The sequence below is a fragment of the Condylostylus longicornis genome, unplaced genomic scaffold, assembly GCF_029603195.1.
Source record: "Condylostylus longicornis isolate FDR11 unplaced genomic scaffold, ASM2960319v2 ptg000055l, whole genome shotgun sequence".
Classification (NCBI taxonomy): domain Eukaryota; kingdom Metazoa; phylum Arthropoda; class Insecta; order Diptera; family Dolichopodidae; genus Condylostylus; species Condylostylus longicornis.
The window spans coordinates 8,280,967-8,308,531 of NW_026578024.1; the positions used below are offsets into that span (position 1 = coordinate 8,280,967).

At 23.7% G+C, this 27,565-nt stretch overlaps 1 protein-coding gene across 1 annotated transcript; it reads left to right on the plus strand.

Annotated features, from left to right (window-relative positions):
- The first annotated feature begins 8,430 nt into the window (after positions 1-8,430).
- LOC129611697 (alkaline phosphatase) lies at positions 8,431-27,325 on the plus strand. Its single transcript, XM_055524968.1, has 7 exons — positions 8,431-8,585; positions 9,940-10,262; positions 11,568-11,760; positions 19,487-19,824; positions 26,195-26,698; positions 26,781-26,843; positions 26,927-27,325. The coding sequence occupies exons 1-7, from the start codon at positions 8,486-8,488 to the stop codon at positions 27,044-27,046; spliced, it is 1,641 nt and encodes a 546-aa protein (XP_055380943.1). The 5' UTR covers positions 8,431-8,485; the 3' UTR covers positions 27,047-27,325.
- Positions 27,326-27,565: the final 240 nt, after the last annotated feature.

Genomic DNA, 27,565 nt, shown 5'->3' on the forward strand with positions numbered 1-27,565 from the left:
TCCATATTAGGTTTGTGCTTATGTACATTACATACATACGTTATGTGTATGATTGATATACGTTATAGATGAGAAATACTGAGAAGAAATATTGAAGAATAACTGTAAAATTGTTTTAAACAAGCCTTGACATCAAGTTAAGAAAAAAAAGATTATTTTATAAGCAAGTTTTGATGGAGTTTTTGATAAGGTAATGTTGGAACGGAAGGTAGATGTTAAAATATCAAAAATTAATTATTTATAACAAAATAAAAATTCACGAACAAGTCTACTTTAGCATAATTCTAATGTTTTGATTGTCGAGTCAAAATTAATCTTGTTAACCTTTTAAATCTCTTTATTCTATTATTCTCGAAAAAAACACTGAAATTGGATTTTAACTAATTTTTTAATAAATTTTTAGTGTCATCATTCTAAACACTGATATGAAAATCAATGCCGCATCAGTAGAACTTTTATGTCAAATCAATGTAGAAATTACAAACGGCGGTCGATACGCGCTACATTTTCAAGTTACAAAAATAAAATAAAAAATAATTTTTTAGCCATTTAGTATTAAGGAATTTTCCGTTATGAATAAATTTCCATTATTTCTAATTGATGAAAAATCATTATTTTTACTATTAATTTGAATAGTTTTCTTTGAATAGCATTTTTGCTTCTTGGAAATTTATTTTAAAGTCACAACTATTTCAGCAATTACGAGTACAAAATATTTTGGCCTCGACTCAAATGATAATGAATTAAATACGGAGAATAAATGCTTAATCACACTATCAAGTATAATTGTGGTTGAAGTACAGTTGCTATTTAAACGTTGGTTCCCTTATGTTATATAAATATGTATAGCAGATTTAAGAGCGTTTCATTCATGTAAAGTACAGTTTTCATACAATGCACAATTGAATGGTACAGCAAACGCAGGATGAATGATGTAAAATTAAAAAGAAATATTAAAATTTCCCGAATCATAAAATTTTTGTTAAACTTTTTTGAAGGATATTATTTACTGTCTATGTACATACGTTCATACTTATAAATTACTAGTTACTAATATAACATTTGGTAGGTAATTGAATGATTTCCAGGTTACTGCAAATAAAAGAATCACAGGTATGCAAATTGTTAAGTTTTATAACATTATCCAGAATTTCGGTGTAATAAAAAAATTAGTTATTAGTAAAATTTATTTTCTAATTGATAAATATTTGTAGAAAATGTTAAGGTATAGATAATTCGTAACCACTTTATTGTTGAATTGAATTTTAAGGTTTCTGGCTTTATGAATGGTTTTCTCTACCTCTATTTTAAATTAAGATAAACAATTTTATAAATCTTACGTGCTCAAATAAGAAGCAATTTTCCAGGTATATTTCATTTAAGCAGGAAATTTGCATTTATTACCAGAACAATTCGCAGGCCTTCTTCTTGTACGAGTATTAAAGTGCGAATAGAACTTTGGTTGGAATTTTATTGCTTTTTAGTTCCTTTGTCTTTATTTAAGTCTAAAAAACTATTTAACGTGGAATTTAATTATTTCGTTTATTTTTTAATTTGCACTAATAACATGCTCAGCTTAGCAGTTCTAATCTCAAAGAACTGCATGTCCAAAAATATCCATTGTTTCACATTTGTAGTATTTTTCATCATTTTTCCACAATTTGCAATAGCTGAACTTTGTGCTATTGTGCAGTCTACTTGTAGAAATAATCATAATTTTTTCGGCGAAAGCTACTGTATAGTTAGCGTGGTCTAAGTTTTATGGAGTAAAATAATTTAATTTATGAATTGAAAAAGCTCAATCAAATAGTCAAACTTGTACACAAAAACCATGTAGCGCGCGTTAACTTAAGTACTTTTACGTTACACGCATATCAAATTGATTTCAGCCATTGAACTATGTTTTTATTATTGAAAATAATTATTAAAATTATCAATTTAAATATTATACAAAAAGATTAAATATATAAATTTAATTTAAATCATAACATAAAAATTGATTGTATAATCTCATAAATTTTCTAAAAACATGAATAGAACATCAATAATAAAATTGTCGACCTATGTGTATAATCTAAAATTGCATATTTTGTATAATAAATTAAAAATATTCTTAAAATAATAATAATAATTTGTACCGACCACATTGTATACAATACGAGAGGTGATGTGATGGCACCAAATTTCGGGTGTAGAGTTTTCGGTAGGAGCGTGATTCTCCGTAAATTAACTATTTTTGGAGAGATGTTTGTCAAGTTTGGCTGAAACTTTTTTGATGAAATTTTATATGTGAGTTTACTCTGGCTATGTAACGGATTGATCAACCCCGGAAATTGAACCTTTTTGCGGGCCGATTTTAAATTTTTGCGCCAATTAACAGACATAGTCAACAAATTTCTTTGAAATTTATTTTTTTAAATTCGGGAGTGGTAAAACAACGAACCAATATTTATGAAACTAATTGATTGAAATTTAATATTTGAGTTCTGGCTGTTACTGAAACTGATGAACTTTTCAGGGAATTCGGATGGCACAAACTAACTCATGCTAAGAGTCACATCTACATTAGCTAGAAGGTGATTAACTCCCATAAAATTGAAAGGAAGTTTTTAAAAGTCATTTCAATAATCTTCTGTAACAGTTTGGCTAAACTAGACAATACACATTGCAGTCGGTTATTTTCTGACCACATCAGATTTTCTTTTTACTTTTTATTTTTATAAGTCACCCAGTTACAATGAACTTACCTTTTTGATTTATTATATCACAAAAGAATTCTAATTATATAAAATTGCAAAATCTAATTGTTTAACCTATTTTTAGACACATTTTGTGATAACAATTTATAAATTTACGTACATAGATAATGAATTGTGTGTGCATATTTTCTACAATATTATGGCAAGGACAAAAAAAAATATTCCTTAGTTTAAAGATTTGATAAAAATTTATGATTTATGAGTTCAATTGAAATTAAAAAATTATAGCAAAATAAAAATTAATAGGTGTGATAATTTTCATTAAACTGATATTGTGTTTCTCTTTGTTGACACAATTAATGGATTGTATTTGTTTATGAATAGATGTTTATAAATTGCAAGGAAATCTAATTAACACAAAACGTGCATAAAAACATGTTATTGTGTGTCTTTACACGGGGTATGCCTGGCTTTGTTTTTCTAAAGAATATTTTGTCACACTTTAAGATATTTGTTGGAGTAAAGTCGGTGAACAATTAGAGAAGAGCAAAGTATGCTTTTTTTTTTTAATTTGACATTTAAATATGAAAGGAAGGACACTAAAAATTCACATAAAAAATATTGGGTGCTACAATAGATTATTGATATATTTATGTCATTTTCAAAATTTGACATTGATGACAAAAGTATGTGTCAAGCTTGAAGCTTTTGCTAAGTGCTTTTTAACCTAATTAAATTTATTAGTAATTTTTATGTGATAATTAAATTTTGATTCATTTTATTTTTAAACAAATTATATTAATAAAAAAAAATTTTGCAATAGATTAACGTACAAAAGTATGTGTTCGTGGGTAAGTATAAAAATTTTGAAAAATCAGAATAATATTGCATCATTTTTTGAAGCTTTGATATTAATACGACAATCGCAATTAAAAGCAGTTAAAATTCGATACATGTATGCTAGAAATTGGCAAAAGGAATGGAAATATCAAAGAATTTAATGATTTGTAGTAAATGTAACCTTCAGATGAAACTAAGTGTTGAAAGGCGTTCACACTTTAATGCATTAGAAAAGCATTTAGAGTCTTCGTCTATTAACATATTGTTAGCGAAAAGTTGCACAATATTTTTCAGTTATAAGCTAGTGACATATTGTTTGTTGACTAAAAAATTCGAACTTGTTGCTGTGCATTAATCTATCATATTTTTATTTTTATCTTCACAAAACTGAAAAATGTTTGCCGGGTTGATTACAAAAATTGTAACATTCAATTGCAATTTATTTGAACAATTATTTTGCAGTGATAGTATAAAATGTCTTCCTTATTACAAAGCTTTTTAATACCTAGTAATCAATAATGAATTACAGCTTTACAACATATTTCTGGTTACTTGTTTATTTTCTAATCTTTTGTTTACAGTTGTAATACAAAGACTCTCTCTTTATTACGAATATGCATACATATATTGCCATTTATTTATACTGTTTTTTCTCTTATCAATTTTTGATTCTGACATGTTGTTATAAATAGTACCGACAAAGTTGTTTATACACTAATAATCAAAGGGTATGTTAAAAAAAATATACAGAAACGAATGCGAATCATTGTAATTGAATTATTGGAATCTTTACCGAATCCGCCCACAACGCTTTATGTATTCTGACATTTTTCGAACATTACGTCGTCAATTTGGGTCTCCATCCTAGAATATTTATAAAAGTGAGTTATCTTATTAAATGCATAGATTTATGCTAAATTAATTAGTATTTCATGGCTAATATCTCGGATTCCAAATTATTACAGTCAAAAGTCAGATACCATTTAAATTAAAAATCTATAAGCAAAAGTATGGAAGGAAATTGGCTTCAACTATTTTGTGGATTGTGTGTGTATACTCATATATATTGAGATTAAATTATTTTAAACTCTCTTTTTATTAAAAACAAGAGAATTAATTGTATAAACTTATAAGTAAGTCTTAGTGTGACGTTATTTAAGAATTCTATATTGTGTTTTATACATCGTTTTTCACTTTTATCGGCCTATTTTGGATTATTTCAGATCTAGCCCGTTCCTACAAGAAAAATCTTAATTATAATGTTCTTTATTTTGAAAAAAATTATTAATTTAGCACAGAAAATTAATATATTTTTTGTTAGAATAATGTACGCATGTATAATTTGAGTCTAACCCAGGTTAAATTTTTAGATTAAATAAATATTAATTTTTTATTTTTAATATCAAAATCTTAAACCTGATTCATAAATTTATATAAAATATTGTGAAATAAATAATAATATAGTCGAAATGTAGAATGCGCTTATGCTTGTAAATTTTTGGTATATACACGTGAAATATTTACTGATAACACTAGGTTTAATGTAATTTATTTGTTAGCTTGCTTATGAATTGTATGGTAGCGTACGCTATTCACGTGATTATAAAATAATTTCATTAAATTGTAAAAATATTACTACTTTTATTTTGTTTTTTTATGATAATACAGATTTAGAAGTTGAAGTAAATTATTATTTTTTATAAACTTTCGTAAAGATGGAAGGCATTTCGAGACGTCGTAATCTTTCATTAATTGTGTTCTGCCTGTTTTCCTTGCTTTTGTTTTTTGCTCGAGTATTAACTAGTTAACGTAGGCTACTTAATCTTATTTTGATATACGTGCATAATATTACAGTATTTTGTAATCTTTAATTGAAGGGGATGCGATTAATGTAATCGTAATATAGCGATTACGTCTATGTACAGTTTTTTTGGTTATAACAATTAGATAATTAGATTAAAAATTATGTAATTTGCATTTTATTATTTGAAAAATCACTTAATTATTTCTGGGATTTTGGTTTTAGTTGAAGTCTTATCTAATTAAATTATATGAATATAGTGGAAAATAATCTAGAATTAAAGTTACAAAATATTTTTCTAGTGAAAGAGTAATAATGATTCAATATACTTATGTAATTTAGTTGCAAATAAATTTTAATTTGATCGTAATTAATTTTAAATGTTCAAGAACTTTGTATATACTTATTTAAAAATTCAATTATCGTTAGTACATACATATATGTGTACATGTATATGAAATGTGGTAATTATAAGTTAACAAATTTAACTGGAAGGTACTTCACAGCTCAATTTAATTGCATAATTAGAATCAAATTGCTAAAATTTTGATTTTTAATTTAAGATTTTGATTCAATATTTATTTTTGATTTAAAAAAAACTAGTAAACATCAATTAATAACTTCTAGAAATTTCAAATTTTATGTATACAGAATGATATTTTTGGTTTAATTAAAGCATTTGGAATGATTTTCTATGGTTTAATTAAAGCATAGCTTCAATTCGAATGTGCAAGTTTTATATTGACTCAATTTTGTTTTCCATCTGCGTCTTTATTAATTGTTTCCGCATCTGCATTATCTCTATTCTTGACCCCGCTGCTTATTTATTTACTATTAGTACTTGAATTTCTCCTATATTGTACATACATTTCCTTTCTGTCCTCTGGGTCACCATTTCGCAGCCATTCGCGATTTATTGTAGCCTCCCCACGCCTCCAACTATACAATATCCTCGTCCCAAGTATGAAACTGGAGACATCCCTAAGGGAGTTGAACAACAGTTCTCGCTACTAAGTGCTTCCTGTAGTATTTCTTATCGAGGACATATAGAACTAAAATCATAAAATTTATATCTTTTGTAATTAAATTTTGTCTGTTAAATTAAATTTAGATGTAATCGCAGTTTGTATTTATAAACGAGGATCATACCATATCTGTTTACTTATACAAGAAAAAATGTTACATAATCACCATAGTAAAATTCCTAATTTGAATCGCAAAATTATTTAATAGTAATCAATTAAGTAACCTTGACTTGAACGTTTTAGATTTCACCTGTTAAACAAAAATATTATTCCACTTTCCAATTTAATTTTTGTTATATTTACAAATGCAATTAAATTACCCAAAATTTCTAATAATTTGTTGATAATTTGTATGTAATTATTATTAAAATTTTTCTCAAATCTACCATTTAGTTAGCACATTAACAATAATGTGTTAAATTTTGATGGCAAAGTACTCTACGATTAATTTTGTAAAAAATAATTTTTTTTGTAATAATTTTATTTACTTATTTTGTTTATTTATGCATATGTACATATTTATAATAATATAACATTGTTATCATGAAATGTAGAAAAATAAAAATAAGAGAAACATAGTTTTTCTTATACTCGTACGCTGACTGATTATGCTTTTTGGGGGAAAGATTATTTAAATAAAATAATAAAGAAAACAAAAATTACCAACAAATTTTATTCTTGTTATCAGTCTTTAAAAGTTTTGTATGCAGACTACCTTATGAATATGTGGTGGATCTTGGATTATTGTGTGTTATTTGCCACAGTAGGCCGAATAGTTAAATAAATAAAAATTATTTATTTGTGTATTATTAAAGAATTTCTAAATTTTATAGGCTAGCAGAAGAAATATGAGATTTATTATTTGGTTATTAGTTATTACTCGTACCGAAAATATCAGTGAGCAAATTAAACTTTCATATTTTGACATTTAACGCTGTGGTAGAATTTTATTGGAAAGTTGCAAACTTGCAAATATCATGGGAGAATGTACATGAATAAATACATATAACACGGCCCGGTTAATTAGCTTCTCATATCACATCACATATGTTTTAGAAATTTTATGATGAAACCAATTTTCGTTTATTTAAAAAATTACAAATATTTAACTACAATTACCAATATTCGAAATTTCTGTCTTTGATTTTTTGTATAGGAGAACATTAATTATAAAATTTAAGAGCTGTTTCGTGTTTAACTTGAAACTATGTAATTCCAATTTGAATAATTGAAACTCTCACACACAATATTATTAAGCTATGCTTTTAATTACTTTGGCAATTCATATTATCAAGGTTTTTTCTTTTAAATTCCTTTTTCCAAGAAATTTTATTATGTTCTTCCCTGATCGGGTACTGTATAAGTTGTAACATTTTTCTGTAGGTACCTAACTATATAATATATTTAAAACATATGTATATGAATGTATATATGCACATTTTATAGTTTAATAATCTGAATATTGACATCTAGTCATAACAAAAGTTAGACTTTAGACTTTTCTATTTTTTTTTTCTTTTTTATATTGTACATATTGTTATACATGAGTGTTAACTGTTCTTTTATTATATAAAATTTTGATTTTATACATAATCTTACCGCTACTGAACACTAGTTGTCTCTCTGAAAATTTTGTATTCTTATGCATGTGTCTTATGTATAGTATATCATGTATATGTGTATATATATGTATGAGAACATGATCGCCTATAAAAATTCGAAAAAAATTGATTTTAATGATCAGTTGTTAATAGAACGATGTGTAATGATGAGCTTAGTTGACATATTTTTATATTTGTTTTGAAAAATTTAATAAAGAAAATAATTGTGTGATTAATAAAAATATTAAAATTAAAAATTATTAAAAAGAAACATGAAAAATAATATTTTAAAAAATTTATAAAATTTTTTAATTATAAAATAATATTTAATTTTTTTTTGCAAAAATTACGAATATTATTTTATTGTAATAAAAAATTAATTTAATTATTGTTTTAAATAGTTAAACAAAATTATTGTTATAAATAATTTTTCATTATAAAATTAAATAAATATAAATTATTAAATAAAAAAAATATATTAATCAAATTGTGAAAAAATTTAGAATAAAAGCACTAAAAATGAGGACGAATAATAATAATGTGATCAAAAATAAAATTTATTTTTTAAGTTTATTTATATGTTTTATTTTATTTGGATTATTACATGCACATTATGATGGTAAGTACAAACCAGTTTCTTAAAATTTTAGTTGTGACTGAAAATATTGTAGTTGGAATTGGTTTAATTCAAATTTTAATGCAATTTATTAGTGAGCTTCTACATATTTCTTATTATTAAAAATATTAAGTAATTTCTTCAAAGAAGATTTAATAAACTAATTATTATACACAAAAGTTCTTCTATTTTTATTGTACTTAAAAAAATTTACTCGAAAAATGGTCTTTCTTTTGTTGTATAACCCAAAAACATGTACCATATGTAGAGTTTTTCGTACGTATTAGTAGATTATTATTAGTGAAAATATTAAAATCCCCAATATAAATTTAATTGCTCAGTCAGTTTCATTAATTAAATTGTAAATTTTTTTTGTTAATCTAGAATTATTTTCGGAAATAATTCTTAAAAATTATAAATTATTGTTATTCATTCCGAAGTTTATGAGGGCGACAGATAATAACAATTAAAACATTAATATAAAAATAGCAAATTTTTTTCTGTTTTTAATTGTTATACTGTCTATTATAATTATGTTATTTAAAAATCACCTCATTCATTATTAAACTCATTTGATTAAAATTATACTATTATGCGAATGATTGGAAATATTATCACTGAATTAAGACCTAATACTTAAGCTCTATATATTTTTAGTAAAATTAGTTTCATTTAAGTAATTATTCCTAATACATATATGTTTTGGTTAATACAACTAATATGTAAAACTTAAGTTCCGTTTAAAGAATAGAATTAAGAAAATAGGACCAATATTAATAGGTTGAGTGAGTTAGGAAGGAAATAAAATTTCTGGTTTGAAAATCAAGTTGAGTCATTAGATTTAATATTTAGGAAGCTTGATGTATAGTTGAGGTTCATAGGTTCTTAGAATCAATTTTCAGGAAAGTGTAAATTTACTTAATTAATAAATAAAATTAACAAATAAATAATTCAGTGGTTCGAAATAGAATTTATTAAAATTAAATAAAGAATTGCGAAGAAAAAATTATGCATCTTATTTGGTTTTTGATATTTTTATTCTATTGGGTTAAAAATTTTAGAACGTACTCATTCATTTCAGAAAATATAAAGCTTTATTTAAACTAAGTAAAGTTAAATTTTAACTTAAGACCTGGAATAACTAGTTTTTGAAAGAAACCGGATAGAAATCGGAATATTCTGTACTATTGCAATTTCAGTAATTGAAGAGTTTCATTACAAATTAACAATTTGTTTGAAACAAAATTTGAAAAAAAAAAAAAAAAAATTTTTAACATTTTTTATTTAAAAGTCACTTTGAATTTTGTTATTTCAAATTGTATAATAAAATATTTTATATTTTTATTTTTTTCTTCAGAATATAATGATAATATAGCACATCCACGTTTAAGATTAATGTTAAAACAAAATGATAGAATAAGAAACACACGTGCTATGCCAATGATTAGCTTTGAACCTCCACCAGCTGAAGAAAGTGGTGATTATTGGAATGAAGTCGGTCAAAATACATTGGCAGAACAATTGAAAAAAAATCAATTAAATTTAAATAAAGCTAAAAATATAATATTATTTTTGGGTGATGGTTTATCATTACCAACAATAACAGCTGGTCGTATTTATATGGGTGGTGAAGAAAGTCAATTTTATTTTGAAAAATTTCCATACGTTGGATTATCAAAGGTAAATTTTACTATACATACTCGTATAAAATTAAATGTTTAAAAATAAAATGGAATTTTTTTTTTATAAATGTATTTAATTTAAATTTTAGTTTATTGATTAAAATATTTCCTCGGGCTACAATATTCTATACTAAAATATCAATTTTAAAAATTTAATTGCTTTAAAATGATAATTAAAAGCCGTTATTATTGACGATATCACTCAAATTAATTTTATAAATTTATTTTGTATATCTTAAAATATACAGGAAATAAAGTTGTTTTTCAACTTTTTACCGATCAAACAAAATTTTGTATAAATTATTGAAACTGCTTAATTTTCTCGAATTCTAAGCAATTTGGGCAGTTTGTATTACATTTACTATAAATAAATATTTTATATGCATTAGTTTAATTTGAATGCAGTAGGAACCAAACTAAATCAATATTTTTTTTAAATTTAATTCTAATAATAATCAATAAATATCAGGAATTTTTTTGGGAAATTTTAATTTTGATCAAATACAATTTTGAACATTGCTCATATTTTCGTTTTAATGAGAAATTAAAACAAAATTTTAAACTCTTGTCAAATTACAAAATTGAAATTACAAAAAGAGATCAAAACAAAATTCTCTCAAATATGAAACGTCATGATAGAATGCCTCCGCAATATATGCAATATTTTTATATTATGTCAGTTTAATTTAAAAATTTTACAAATTAATATTTTCATTAAATTTTTAAAATTTATTTCTTATAAATTAAAGCACAAGTGTTTTAAAATTATATAAAAAATTTATAATTTATTATATTTTTCTGAAAAATTTATATTCTAATATGTATTTGTGGTAAGAATTATCAATACATTTTTGGTATGAAAAATACCAATAACATCAATTAATACCATTATCGAGTATTTTTCTCTGCTTTTATTTTTCTCATTTTTATTTTTGTTGGTTGTTGCTGGTTGTTTTCCTGGATATGTTTTATAAATTTATGTCTTTGTCCTCTTAACCCAATGTTCATTGGATATAATTTTTTTATTTATTTTTTTTTTATTATTTATTTTTTGTATAAAGAACAATGCTATCATATAAGGATGAACAAATATTTGTGTATACTTATGTATATAAATATACTATAGTATATATTAAAATCCTGGTATTTTATAGAGATATTATTTCCGTTTTTAATTTTTTTTTTTTTCCATTTTTTTTAATATTATTATAGTTATTTTATTTATATTTCTTTTTGTATTTATATTATTACATATTATTTTGTTTCATTTTTAATCATAATAATAAATACATATATTATACAGACATATTGTGCTAATACCCAAGTAGCTGATTCAGCTTGTACAGCAACTGCATATTTAAGTGGTGTTAAAGGAAATTATGCCACTGTTGGTGTATCAGCTGCAGTTGATGTTAATGATTGTAAAGCACAAAATAATACAGCATATCATGCACCTTCAATAGCTCAATGGGCTCAAGAGAAAGGAATGGCGACAGGTTAGTGTTTATAACAATATATTAATATATATAAGATATTATTTTGTAGCTAGGCATAGTGTACTATACATGTTATAGTTTCCATATTATTACATATATTTAATATTTATAGCATTTGAATATGACTATATATAGAGATATTGTTGTATATAAGAATTACTATTGAAACACTAATTGGATAATATGCATACATGCATTATATGAATGTAAAATTTTTAGGATGAAAGTTTAATTACTTTAAAATGGAAATATTCGTGTTACAAAATTTTAATATATGTATATGCGTAAAATATGTATATACATATGCATATAATAGTGCTTATAATACAATAATACAAGGTCCTTCTTAATATAAAATATGTACATTTGACTTCGAGACATTAGATTTAAATTATAATATAGGGCAGAATTAGTCCAACTTTCGGTTTGTTTATAATGCAGCCTTATTTTTATAGTAAACCAATTTTTAATTTGGTATATTTGATCATTTTCTTTATTTGATTTCACAAATAGATGTAAAGAGAAATGTTAAGTATTTGATATAAATGAACAATTTAGATCCCAAGGTCTTCTAATTTGAAAATTTTATCAAAGCTATACTAATTAATTTAAACTTGCTGCTCAATTAAGTCTTAAACAATGCTTTATTTCAACAAATTATTTTTTTTAATTTATAAAAGAGCGCTTTGAATAAGATCGTCCTTCAAGAGAGAAATTTAATATTTTGGGGACATTATGAAAATTTAATAATAAAAACTAGTTAATATTGAATGTAAGTGTTTACGAATTTAAAAATTTAGCCATAATTTGCCCAGTAGTTTAAGCATTGTAATTTGAATTTTCAGAAATAGTCTTGTCCCTGTACACCCTTCCGTTTTTTTTTATTTCTTTTGTATTGTGAAACTGGAAATATAAAATTTAAATAAAAACTAGCTTTGCTCTACGTACTTTTGCTCATGCATGTTTACAAATATGTATGTATACAATTTTACCGTTGCTCTAGTTACCATTCATTTAAAGAATTACAAATTGTAATATGCAGTGGATTGTTGCCAGGCACTATAATTTAATATAGAGGAATATATACATAAAAAATAGCTATAAGGTAGTTAAAATAGGAAAATATTAAAAAAAAAAAGGATAAAAAAGAGGAATATAATAGCTATGAAAATAAAATAGATAGGATGTAAAGAATACAGCATATATATATGTATATGTAAATATGTGCACGTATATTGTGCATGTACATAATTATTGTGTATCGAAGAGATTTTCATGAAGGTATTAAGATAATTTTTCCGTTTTTATTTTGTTTTATTTGAGAATTATTAAAAATTGTTTTGCAACGTGTTAGCTTTGATTTCTATTTGGTACTCGTAGTTGTATAGAAATAGCAGCCGCCACACATTTCATATATTATAGTTTTATACATTTAGGCATATATGTACGTACTATAATATTTTAAATGGTTGTGAAAGCGTCAATGAATTTAATTTTTAATTGGCTTTTCAATAAAAAAAAATAAATAGTGTACATATGCATATGATACGTAAATAAAAATTTTATTCCGACAAATGTACGCACATACATACATATATGGTATGTTTATTACAAATATATTTTACATACGAACCGTTATTAGAACTGTATTATATGTTTTTACATTTTTATTCAAAATGATCTCCTCAATTTCTGTATGTAAATTTATTTGTACACAAATTTTCCAATAATTTTTTTATATTTTTTGTTACAAATTATATATATATATCTTTATATACAAATTTTATAGAACACATATAGATCTATATCGTAGAAATTAGTTGATATAATAAATTAAATAGCATTATGGAAAGTTAGCCTGTACATCGATTAAAAATTAGAAAAAAATGTAATTGGGAAATAAAAATAAAATTTTTTTTTCTAGGTTTTATTTTTCTTATTAATTCATATTTAATGCGACAGAAATGATTTTTATTTTTATTGGAATATGCTAAAATTAAAGGACATTTTATAAAACATTAATGAATATTTTGTATAAAAGGACATTTTATATTAAACGAGTGTATTGAATGCTGTTCTTTTACAGGAGCATTTGTGAAAAATTCATCCATATTGCGGAAAGTGAGTTTGAGTAAAGAATTTAAGTGGAATTGTGTATATGAGTTTGAAACCAGAGTCTCTAATATTTATGATTATAGGTATAATTGAAAATTTTTTTTAGCATATAAGATTTTCAGTTAGTAGCACTAGATAATTTGAATTCCTTATCCATTAAAAAATTGTTTTGTATATGAAATTTAAATGGCTTGGGGTAATTTTGAAAAATTTCAGTTTTACATACGGGTATTATAGGAGAAATTTTGATGTTGAACCATGTCTCAACTTTGCCAATAATTATTATGCAAATATGATTTAGTAACAAACTCGTGTGCTAGCTAATGACATTTTATACAACTGCGATAGTAAAAATTTTGAAAATATCAATTCTTGGATATTTGGAAATATTCTGACTAATTATGCCTATTTCGCAAAAATAAAGCTATAAAATTCAAACAATTGTTTTCTCAAATAGATTTTTTCAATATAAGTAGATTTAATTGAGGATATAAATTGTTAATGTAGACACTTAAATTTCCATTTGTATTAAAGTATTAATGAATGAATGGTCTGTTTACAAATTGTTGTATATATGAAAGCAATATTACTATCTAATGATAAACTCTGCAATTAATACATTTATATTTCAAAGGTATTATGAAATTGTTAAAAGGTATTAGTAAAATTGAGAAATAACACGAATTAAATATATATTTATAAATTGTAATACATATACAACATTTATCTGTACACTCATGCTGAATATTAAATCGTGAAGTTTTATGGAATTTTCAGATGTATATGTACTTTCGACGTTTCACTCTGAAGATTTTAAAATTTCCAATTTTATTATCAAGGAAAATTAATTCTATACACGTTTTAATTAATTCCTAAAAATTTTTTACTAAAAAGTACTCTCAAATTTAATAAATTCGTGTTGAATGGTGTAAAATTGTTAAAAACAAAAATGTGCTCGATTTTGGATGAAATTTTTGGGACATCTCATTAATTATAGTCTTGCATATGTGATACAACTTTCATAATGAAATAAATTCGCCTATACCCATATAATTTCTATTTTACAACAGTGATATTTCATTCAGTTATAAAATTGTTATTCTCCTCACAAACTTTATCAAATACATTGTGTTCCAACTTCCAATATCTTAAAGTTGCCATTACCAATATTATCTATGCTAAATTTTTGTTAATTTACTGCATAAACGATTTATGTGTGTCTCTCATATAAACGTATCCGAACATTTTTAATTATTACAAGTACACTTTATATGTATAGGTAGACTATTCAATATTAATTTTTTATTCAAATGTGTTATATAGATATTGTCATACAATAATGCTATGTATATAAATTTGTAATTATATTTAAATACAAAATGATTTCAGTTTCATTTTAAAGGATTAAAACATTTTTAAAATTAAATACTAATGAGTCATTTGATATTATTAAAATTTATGTATATACATACGTATTTGTGTGTTTATTTTAAAATAATTTTAAAATGTTAAAAAAGGGTAAATAAATTCGTTTTAATTTTACATTGACTATTAAGGTATTCTATAGTTTATTATTATAATTATGTGTACATGAAATCATTAGAAAATTTCATTATTTTATTTTACAAAATTTTTCTAATTGGAATAATTAATTATAAATAAATGGTCAATATTTAAACAATTTATAATATATTAAGTTGCTAAATTTTTTTTGAGGTATTCTCATTGCGTATATACTACATTTCATTTATGCACATACAAAAGTCTGTGTTTGAATAATTTGAATAATTTGTTTTACATACTGTATGTGCAATAAGACTTACAATAAATTGCTGCTGAAAACCAATAAGATTTCCATTCCATCTGTTACCATTCTAATAAGATTTTAATAATTTGCTTACTATTATGTATAACAGTTTAATTACATTTTAAGTCCTTTAGCTTCAGATCAGAACTAATAGCTTTGATAATTTGGTCAAGCATTTGAATGCCGTATTAAAGAAGTTCAATTTCTAATAATTTCAGAAATTATACTATTTGATTTCAAAATTTATTTTAAATTTTCATTTTAAATTATTATTTTTAATTTAGTAAATATTATATGAAAGGATCTTAAGCATTAATAATTTCAAAATTCTTATACTTGTATATTTCAAAGGTATTTTTAATTCAAAAATAATACCAGGATATTTTTTAATTATATAGAAGAATAATAAAGAATTTATCAAATAAATAATTAGTAAAATAATAATAATAATTTTTTTTTTCAAATTTTGATTTTTTAATTATTTTAATAGACAAAAATATTCTCTACCAAATAATATTTGATTATTTTCTTGTCTAAAACAATTTGGCACCTGCTATTTTATATTGTAATAGTGTAAAACCGTATATAAATTTAAATAAAATACATACATATATAACGTATGTATAATTATCTTTATATACAAAAAATTCTATATAGCTCTTTGTATATTTTGCATGAAAATATTTTATTGACGATCCTGTGTTTGGATTCATTTCTTTCTTACTAATTATTTATTTAATTTTCTTCTTATTCCTGTGGTTATACTTTATTGTCTGTTTTCCTTTTCTATAATACAGAAAATAATAGAGGCAGAAAAATGTGGTATTAAAACCGAGGAAGAAACTAAATATCATACCATCACTTTCTTTCCCTTAGGTGGATATCAGAAATTTAATTTTCAACTTTGCTAATTCTTCCATAAATCCTCCTGGTAATTGTTATTAGCAAGAAAAAAGAAATGTATAGGTGTAGTAGTATGTAAAATAAAAGAGATTTTAATCTAAAAATAATGCTTGATTTTTTAACGTTAACAGTAGAATTTTCTATTTATCGTTTAGGTGCTTACTTATGTAAATATCTATTCGTGTATACTTCTTGGCGCTTAAAATATTTAATAATATTGGCGAGACAATGGTTATAAAGTGTTGGTTAGATTAAATTGAGCGTAGTTTTAGCTTAGCGGAATAGCTCAGTTCAGTTAATAACAATTAAAGTTCAATATTTGATGTTGGCTTACCATTGTGTAAACATTTCTTGCTATTTTGGAGGAAAATACGCCTTACTGCTTAACATTCTATGAAGAAGGTTTCTCGCAGTCTTTTTTGTGATTTCAACTTTGAGACTTTTGAACAGTATTTGAAATTTTTCCAAAATAAATTCTTTAAGAAATTAGTCCGCCAAATTATCTTTCTGTTTTAGCACAAATTTTTAAATATTAAACTTTTGTTTAAAAAAAGAAAAATTGCGATTGAAATTCAAAATAAAGAATCAGAAGAACAAAGAAAAATAAATTTATTCAAAATACTATAATGAAGCAGTAAAAATGGAAAATGAAAGAAAAAATTTAAAAAAGTAGAAAAATGCAATGAAACAAAAAAACCAGAAACATAAATAATTTTGAAATCTCTATTTTAACCACAAGCGTATGTTCAATACCCAAAGCCCCTTCCACCATTATATATTAATGGAATGAAGGAACAATTTATCTATTGTGAATTATCTATATTAAGTAAAAAACATTTACATGCTTCAGTGTTGCCACATTATTTACTCTAGAACAAAGTTTCTGAATATTAAGCGCTAATTAGCGTGGAAAATTACAGTAGTTTAAGGGTAGAAGTGAATTGGTGAATTTAATGATTCTGCGGTTTATTCGAATTTTAATTATTTTCAAAAAAAAATAGTGTATAATATGGCTTGCGTTCCCATGCAAAATTATATTATACGCACACATAATGGATGAAAATTTTTATTTATTTGAAATTTCAATTAATATTGCAAGAAATATTGCCAAATAATTCGCTTAAACACAGAATTATTGAACCATAAACTGTATGGGGGATATTTTCGGTTCATAAACAAAAATTCCAAATATTTTATCATAAACGTCCAAAGACGTCACCTATAAAAGTAAATTTTTATGACGCGAAATAATTATTGTAAAAATCAGGTCTCATACAGTCTTCTTAATGTTGGCTAAATAATAATTGATATAGGGAAATATGTACATAGCTAGTGCCAGCACGATTATAATGTTTAATGCAAAAAACCATAGACATAAATTTGTTCCTGTGTACCTACCATAATATGCTATGAGGCTATGAGGATTTAAAAAAATGAAAATATGTTTTAAATTAAAAATAAATATAAATTAAATTAAATTGAATTAAAAATTTTTATATTTGTTTTTTCAAATTTAATTGGGTATTAAATACTATCAGAGAGCTATTAAAGAAAAAAATTAAAAATAAATTTTATTTTCAATTTTAATTTTTATTTTCATTAAACTAAATTGCAGAGATACTGATGAGATAAATTTATATGTAGGTACGTATGTATGTACAAATCATGTATCCATGTGAACAAATAGCCATAAAAATTATGTGGGTGGATTATTATATAAGGAACGCCCAAATTAATGTATTAAAATTAATTTTAGGATTTATTATTAGTTCAAATAATCATAATTAAGTAAAATATATGATAAATATTTAAAGAATTTTCGCAAAAAAAGTAAGGCAAACTTATATAGAATGCCATTGAGACGGGGCATTGCGATTACACGCGCCATTTTGGTTGTTTTCAGGCGCCAAAAATTTTTCATCTATTTTACTCGTTAAATTTTTTAATTTCCCTTCAACATATCATGTAAAAAATTTTAAAATTTCTATTAAAATTGTCAACAGCTGGAACAAAATGGCTGAATGGTGACTTAATTCCGTAAATTTAGAAAGAAACGAGATAAAAAAAGTGAAAAATAGTTTTGCCACTTGAAATTTAAGTTGTATACGAATCTGACATATATTTAGAAAGCGATCATATTAATTATGATATTATAACAAACTATATTATAACATAATTGTCGACGTACACAGGTCAAATTTTGTGATAATATAATCAGTTGCGTATATGTGCTTGGCGGACTTAACGATGTATGTTCCCTTGCATATGTGGTTCTAGTTGGGCTTGATTAGTTGACAATTAAAACTTTATTTCGAGAGCTCGTAGGTTCATATGCTCATAATTATATAAGATCTAGATCAAGTTAGGTAAATTATTTTCTGGAACAGTTAGTATTCAGTTTGATGCGATGCTAGATCAAAAACAATAGTCATTTCAAAAAGCCTTGGAACAAAATTAATGGTTAGTTTTTTTTGACTAGTTTTACGAATTATGTATGATGGATGTTTTTTTACGAGATCCCAAGCCTCTATTTTTTTCTGTCACTCGGTACACAGTGAGAAGCAGAGTGAGTGTCATAATTTTGACCTTTTCAGTCTTCATAATTTAGTTTTTGATCACTTACGAATCTCATTTTAATGTACATAATTATTTTTTTCCAGAATAAAATTGTTATTATACTTAGATCAAGTTTTTGTGACTAAAAGACAAGACTAAAAAAAACATGTTTATTTCAAAATCAAATTGAAAACAAATAATTATATAGTATTTTTCTTTCAAAATTACTAAATTACTATTATTGTTTTGTATAACAAATACAAACATAGAAATACATTAATTTTTTATCGTAATTATATAATTTTCTTTTTTTGATTTAAATTTTCTTTTAAAATTTTCTTATAGGACTTGTTACAACAACATCAGTTACACATGCATCACCATCTGGTATTTATGCACATATAGCAAATCGGTTTTGGGAAAGTGATGATGATATTTATATTGATGGTGGTGATCCATTATTATGTCGTGATATTGCACATCAGTTAATTTATGATACAGTTGGACATAATTTACGTGTTGTTATGGGAGGTGGACGTGAACAATTTTTACCTAAAACACAAAAAGATATAACAGGTAACAGTGGTAAACGTAGAGACAATATTAACTTGATTGATGAATGGAAACAAAGGCATTCAAAATTCAATGCTAAATATGTTGAAACAAAGGATGAATTATTTAAGGTAATGTTCATGTTAAAATATTCTTATACATTTACATCTAAATGCACATGTATTATACTTGTATATGAGTATCAAAAATATATGAATATTAAAAATTTTTCAATGTAAGAATGAAAATAATATCAGATACACTCTATTTGGTATAATGCTGAAAAGAAGTTATATAAGAACAAAAACCATATATATATATATGTAGAATAATAAAGAAATTATTTCATGTACGTGATCTTGTATATATGTGTGGTTGTATATGTAATATACAACATTATCCTGTTGTAATTTTTGCTGAATTGCATTTACAATTGAATTTATAAAGATGATTGCAACATAGGAAACAATTCTTTTATTTTTTTTTAATGTATTTCGAATGAATTACTATGATATAGTCATTGTTATTTTCCTATTCAAATTCATGTATAAAATATTATTTATGCATAATAAATATAGATTTCTATACATAATAGATAATGTTATATGTATATATATGTATATAGGATCTTTATCTTTGACAAGAATTTCATAATGTAATTGTATATTCGTTTTCTATATAATAATATACATAATGGCATTCATGCATGAATATGGAATATTTTTAATATAGAAAATTTTTCGTTTCTCTATAATAATGCTATTTTAATTGTATAATATTCTCGTACAATTATATGTACATCATTAAAAATGAATTTTACATTAAAAATTAAATATGTATATAGGAAAACTTGAAATAATTATTTATGTTTGTATGTATGTATATGAATAATGTTAAATTTTCTATTATAATTTGAAAGCTTATTTATGATAAATTTAATAATATAATGACAAAAAAAAACTACATGATGGAAAACAAAATATACAAATATGAATTTCATAAAAAATTTTCATCTTAATTTTTGATTTAAAATTTTTTTCTGCTTAAATTCAGAAAATTTTTGTATAATTATATCTAGATCACAATTTAGTAATTTTTATATTAAATATTATTAAAATTTCATATTAAAAATAATTTAATATTTTAATTTAAATTAAAAATTCATATATAGAATATAATCTTTTAAATGCGTATGTATGTAATGATTTATATACAATATTATATATAGAGAATGTTATCTTGATTTTTATTATTTTAATTAACAATTAATTTATTAGAAAATTAATTTATTTTTGGAAGTAATTGCCATGACTATGTTTATATCAGTTGATTTTTTTTTATTAATACTACATATTTGTTTATGTATAACAGTTTTCGTAATATAAAAATTTGAATTATAGCTGTAGTATTCGTATAATATTCGAAATATTTCAAGACAAAAATTATCACAGTACGAGTATAGTTTAAATTACTACATTTCTGAATTTTTCGCAGAAATTTTTGGAAACAAAGTGTTATACGCCTGTTTTATAATTTTAGTATACTTATCGAATAAATATATGAAAATTAAATTCCAATGCTGATTCTTTTTTTGTTACTGTTTTTGGCAGGAAATATTTGGATGTGAAATGAGTCATAAACTCCGTAATGGGGTATTAGACTCTTAAAAGTTTTTATTTTAATTTAGCCTTAATTTCAAATAGTTCTGAAATTATTAAATATTTTTAGTGAATATTCAATTTCTAGTAGTTCTGCTGCGTTAGAAATTTGAAACATTTTAAATGTAAATTTAATTTGTCTTATTCGTTTACACACCATGAATTTCTTCACTTTGCCTTACATATTTTTTCCATTCCTATTTGTCTATTCCTATTTTGTTTATTTTTGCACTTAATTAAATTGAATCCAACTGATTTTCCATTGATATTAATAATTTTAAATTAAATTTTCAATCGAGGCGTATTAGAATTATATTCAATTATAATCTTTTATAATCTTTGTATTACAATATAATCTTTTTTTAATATTAATTTATAATTTCCTCAAAAATTGTGTAAAAGTGGGAAAGCAACTTGAGCTTCAATGATATTTGAAAAAAATTTCATTGCATATTATTTTACTCTATTGTATTTATTTATAATAAATTAAATTTCCTACTGGGATGAATTCAATATTTTAACAATTTTCTTTTCAATTTTTTGTTATCCTCTATTCTATTTTCTATATAGAAAGTTTTTAATTCTCTAGGCTAATAAGTTTATAAAATATTTCTTTGAATTTCTTTGGTATTTATTTTATGAGAGAGAAATCAAAACTCAATTAAATTTTAAATTTCACTCATTTTAATTTATTTTTTTTTTTGGTTCAATTTGCTTTTCAATAAAATTATGTGGAATTTTTTTCATTGTTCTCAAATTTTATTTGAAATTTCACATGAATATCTGTCAATCTCATGTTGTTAATGTTAATGTAATTGAGAAGTGAGTATTCAAAATATGAGTATGAATTGTCAAAATTATAACAGATTTGTAATTTGTAATAATTCTAATTTCTTCTCAAGTAAATATTAGAAATTATCATGAATTTAGAAATTATTAAATTTATTTTTACTCGATTGCATCCAACACTTTTCAATCATTTTTTGAAAATTAAATATGATTTAAAAATTTTCTCTTTAGACATAAAAACATTTTTTAAATATTATTTTTAGACTTAAAATCGATAAAGATAAACAATACACTAATAATATAATAAGATAGAATGAGAATGAAATTTTTGTTATATTTGTTGCATTATTTTGTTATACAAATTTCTACTTGAAATCCTTTGTTTGTATGAAAGAATAGAACTTATAGCTAAAAGGTAACTATCAAATTATGAAAATTAATTTTGGAAATTTTATTTGGAAACTTGATTTCTGCACAAAAATAAATTTTTCTTTGGCATAAACATTTTGAATGATTAGTTAATTTCTCGAATTTGTATCCATTTTTAATTTGGGAAGAATATTTTAGAGTTCATATGAATAGTAGGCTTATTATTCTAATTTTATTTAAGGGAGTATAACACTTAAAATATATAATATTTTATGCGTATAACACTGTAAGTGTTATGCACAAGTTTATATAGTAGAGATTTTGCGGGTAAAAGTAACTTTATAAATTTAAAGGTTAGTTTATATTCTTGTATAACAGTTTTTCCACAAAACACACCGTCACAATTAAAAACTATTCCCAATAACTCTACTATGTAACATTCTTTTTAAAAAAAGATGAAACATTACACGGTTATAATACAATTAACTCAATTGTTACAGAGGCAATTTTAAAAAAAAACCAAAAAATATTTTATTTTCAAATTCGCCCCAATATTCTGAATTGTTTTTGACATTTCTTTTTTTAAAAACCTAAAAATTGTTACATATAAAATTCATTTTTATATTTTTATTCCAAGAATTTTATAATCAAATTAAGTAAATATTTTATTAAATTCTTTTAATTTGAGTGGAAATTGTTCTGATTTCAAAAGCATATTGTACACATATACATATGTAAATACATACATATATAAAATTTTTCTATGCATATTTTAATTTTATTTTATGAATACGAATAAAAAATAAAATTTTATTTAATTGCAAAATATTTGGACAATTTTAAAATATTATCCGTTTTATTTGTGTTCAAATCAAAAAATAAAAAATTGTTTTGGATTTTTTTTTGTTTTTTTTTTTGATATTCAGTTTAATTAATTCTCTGTCATAATCTAAATTCTGAGGCAATAAATCAAAAATATGTGTATATACAAACATGTAAATTATACAATATTATTTTGATGTTTTAGTTGAATATTAAGGAATTTAGCAGCTAAAAATGAATAAGTATTATATTTTATCTTTTATTTGTACAATTCTCTACATTCAATATACTAAATATTATTCACTATTTTGTGAGGGAACAGAAATTTAATTTTTTGAAATATTTTACAATTCTATACACAAACATACATACATACCTATATAAATTATTTACATATTTGTTTATTAGAGCATAACATTATAAAGGCAATTTCATTATTGTATAAAATGTAAATCATTATTTTATTATATTTTATGTAATTAACCCAATTGTATATCATGACAGTCTTTGATTATATTCAAATAACATAAATTCAAAATTCCGTTTTTGTACATTTTCATCAATCAAAGAAATTTTTTTAACCCTTTACAGTACGGTAAATTTTTGGAGCACGCACTTCTTTTAATAATGAATATATTTGTGTTCATTAAATTGTTGAATTCTCTTCAATTTAAATTGTTGAATTCAGGTGGCGAATTCGCCGCAATTTGGTACGGCGAATAATGTAAATTTTGTTAAATAATCCTCCAGGCTAAAAAATTAAAGAAAAATTTAATGATAGTTTAACTAAATCGTAAAAGTTTTTCATACCGAATCGCTTATTAAATTAACGCAGCTACTATTCTCGATAGTCAAAGTTGGAGTTAGTTTCAAATGTGTTTTAGTGTTTTATCTTGTGTTACCATACAAAGGAACGAATAAATAATCAAATATTTGATAGGGTTAACAAATTTTAATTTAGTCAATTTTGATTATTTGTAATTTGCAAATATGAATATGCATAGATCATAAATAAAATTTATTCGTATATATGTGATGCATATCGTTAAATAAAACGGACATTCGATTTGCATGATTTATAAAGTTTTAAGTTTATGTGCCTCTCCGTTTTCCTCTAATTTCTTGTACATTGTATTGTTTTTTTTTGTCATATTATTGCATTATTGTACATTGTATTGATGTCATTCGATTCAATATTTGAGTTATTCTAATTCAAATATTGAAACAAATTTGATTGCATATCCTTGCACATAGTTATTTTACTATGAATTCTTTGATCCATATCTACTTTTTTTTCTAATTTTTTTTTATAATAAAAAACAAAGCAAAAAGGAAAGCAGAACTTCAATTACAGTCAGGTCATCTGAATTATATTCATGAATCTAACATTAATTTGTATTGAACTTTTATGTCCTTTCATTTCATTTGGAAATCCTTGTCTTTTGTATGTTCTTTTTTTCCGTTTGCCGTACATAATATATTTTTTATTCTTTTCTCTTTGCTGAATCTGTTTTTTTTTTTTGTTAAAGAGTTCACAAATAAAGGAAGAAGTGAAATGTTTTTGTTGTTTTGTTTTCCATGCATTTTTTTTTTGTTCTCGAATGAAATGTTCATATTGTTGCCGATCAAAAGTCCATTATTCTATTGATATCAAATCTTTCATGCCATTAAACATTAAGTCATCACTACAATATAATGGCGAGAGTCTGAGATAAAGATGTATGGTATAAATGGAATTGAGGGAGCAAGAGAGAAAAAAAATGAAGCAAAACTTTATTATTATGTTATTTTTGAAATTACTGAATGGGGATTTGTTAGTCACAAGGTTCTTTCCCATGTAATCACAGTTATGGGAAGAGTATCATCAATTTGTCCATCTATTTATAATTTCAGAAAAGGAGAGAAGATTAAATTATGAAAAAAATGCAATTACCATTTTGAACAGAAATATGTTGTCATTCCTGATTGTGTTTTTTTCGACGAGTTCATTCAAGTGATTTTTTTCAAAAATTTTGGTTACATAAAATTTTTTTTAAGTATTTTCTTAAGTTGTCTGTATGATGCTAAAAGTATGATTAATTGGTCACCTTCCAATTGAAATTATTATGCAATTTGGCCTTCCTATAATCTTTTTGTAAAAAATCGGCCGTTGTTGTAAGCCCAATTATACAGCAGCTGCACAGTTCTTTTAATAAATCTATCTTAATCTATAATTACTTTTGGATATTTCATTTTTCGTGCTTACATATGCTGTAGCTCTATCCAATATGAGCACTCCAGTTCAATGTTTTCTATAACAGTTGAAAATAGTATGTTTTTTTTTCTATCATTCGAGAACATCGATATTATCGTTTGGTAATGAATTTGAAATTAATTTTCCGCTTGCTATCTGAATTCAATTAAGTCATTTTAGATTGCCATTAAATTGGCTTTCCAAGATACCGGCAGAAGTTGTTCCGGCTTTTGAAAATCACACTTCGGTCACGATTTCATTGCCGTCTGGTACATCAGACAATTACGAAATCATTTGTCAAGAATGTTCATAAAGATTTTCACCGAATTACTTGCGAAATTTTACTATCCTTAAGTTAACTAAAGCTTAATTTGTTTTCTCCACTAAATATTACGTTTATTTTTTATAATTTCTCCTAAGGACATTCATATTTATGAAACGTTTAATATTTTTAATATGATTGTGTATACATTTACAATAATTGTCATGGGAAATAAATGTTCCTAAGGATAATAATTTTTATAACTACAATAATTTTTTTATTTAAATTTTACAATTTTTTAATTTTTTTAATTTTTGTTTTTTTAAATAACAATGTAATTTTTAACAATTTTTTTTTTTGAAATATAGTTATCAAATGACACCGAATTTGTTATGGGATTATTTGACACCGGTAATATGCCATTTCATTTGGATGCTGATAATGAAACAATACCAACATTAGCTGAAATGGTTGATAAAGCATTAAATGTACTCGAACATTCAAATAATAAAGAAAAAGGATATTTTTTATTTGTTGAAGGTGGCCGTATTGATCATGCACATCATAATACTGAAGCAATTATTGCAATTGATGAAACAATTGAATTTGATAAAGCTATTAAATTGGCTAGAGAACGTACAAATGTTGATGATACATTAATTGTTGTTACATCAGATCATTCACATACAATGTCAATATCGGGTTATTCAAGTAGAAAAAATGATATTTTTGGTATAAATAATGGTCAAATGGCTGATGATGAATTACCATATGCAACATTAAGTTATGCAAATGGACCAGGTTTTGAAAAGAATATTTTAGAGAAATTGGGTAAACGTCGAAATTTACGTGAAATAAATATGCATGATAAGGTAAGAAAGAAAATTCTTTAAATTTTTGATTAAATTTTCAAAAGGAAAAAAAATTTTTATTGAATTTTCTTTTTAATTATAGAATTATAAATTTCCAACTATGGTACCATTGGATTCTGAAACACATGGTGGTGATGATGTTCCCGTAAGTTTTCTAAAATATTTAATTAAAATATAAATACTAGCAAGATAGTTAAATTTATTTCTTTTATTATTTTATTATTTTAGGTTTATGCAAGCGGACCATTTGCACATATATTCACCGGTTCTTATGAACAAAACTATATTCCACATGGTATGGCATATGCTTCTTGTATTGGTCATAAGAAAACTTTATGTTCATCATGAATTCCAAAGTTGGATTCAATATTTCATTCAATAATGTGGCAAATTATTTTGTAATCTTTTAATAATTTAATTGAAATATTATTTTTTTTGTGAAACAAAGAAAATCGATTAATTATAGATTTTGTGTAATAGAGAGAGAGAGCGTTTAGTATTTATATATGAAATGAAAATATGAGAATAATTTTTTTTTTCACCCAAAGAAATTAATTTTGTATGAATGTTATTTTTAATGTGTATTATAAACAGTAAAAAATTAAAGATAATTGTATAGAAAAGTATATAAAGTTTTCTTTAATTAAAATATGAAAATTAAGATTTAAGTTAAGAATCAATGTTGATTTAAAATTTTAAATAATGTCGACTTGAAATGCTAAATTTTCTAAGGAAATGTTCTAATTCGGATTGCTGAGGTCAATCTGTTCAAAAAAGGACAGTCAATGTTTTGTAAATGCTTAATCCGCATTGTTAAATATTAGTAAAAATTTTCTATTATGCAGGAAGAAATGCAACTATATGAGG

Coding starts and splice junctions, on each gene's coding strand:
- LOC129611697 (XM_055524968.1), top strand. CDS start 8,486: ATGAGGACGAATAATAATAATGTGATCAAAAATAAAATTTATTTTTTA. Junction 8,586..9,939: donor ATTACATGCACATTATGATG/GTAAGTACAAAC, acceptor TTTTTTCTTCAG/AATATAATGATAATATAGCA. Junction 19,825..26,194: donor CAAAGGATGAATTATTTAAG/GTAATGTTCATG, acceptor TTTGAAATATAG/TTATCAAATGACACCGAATT.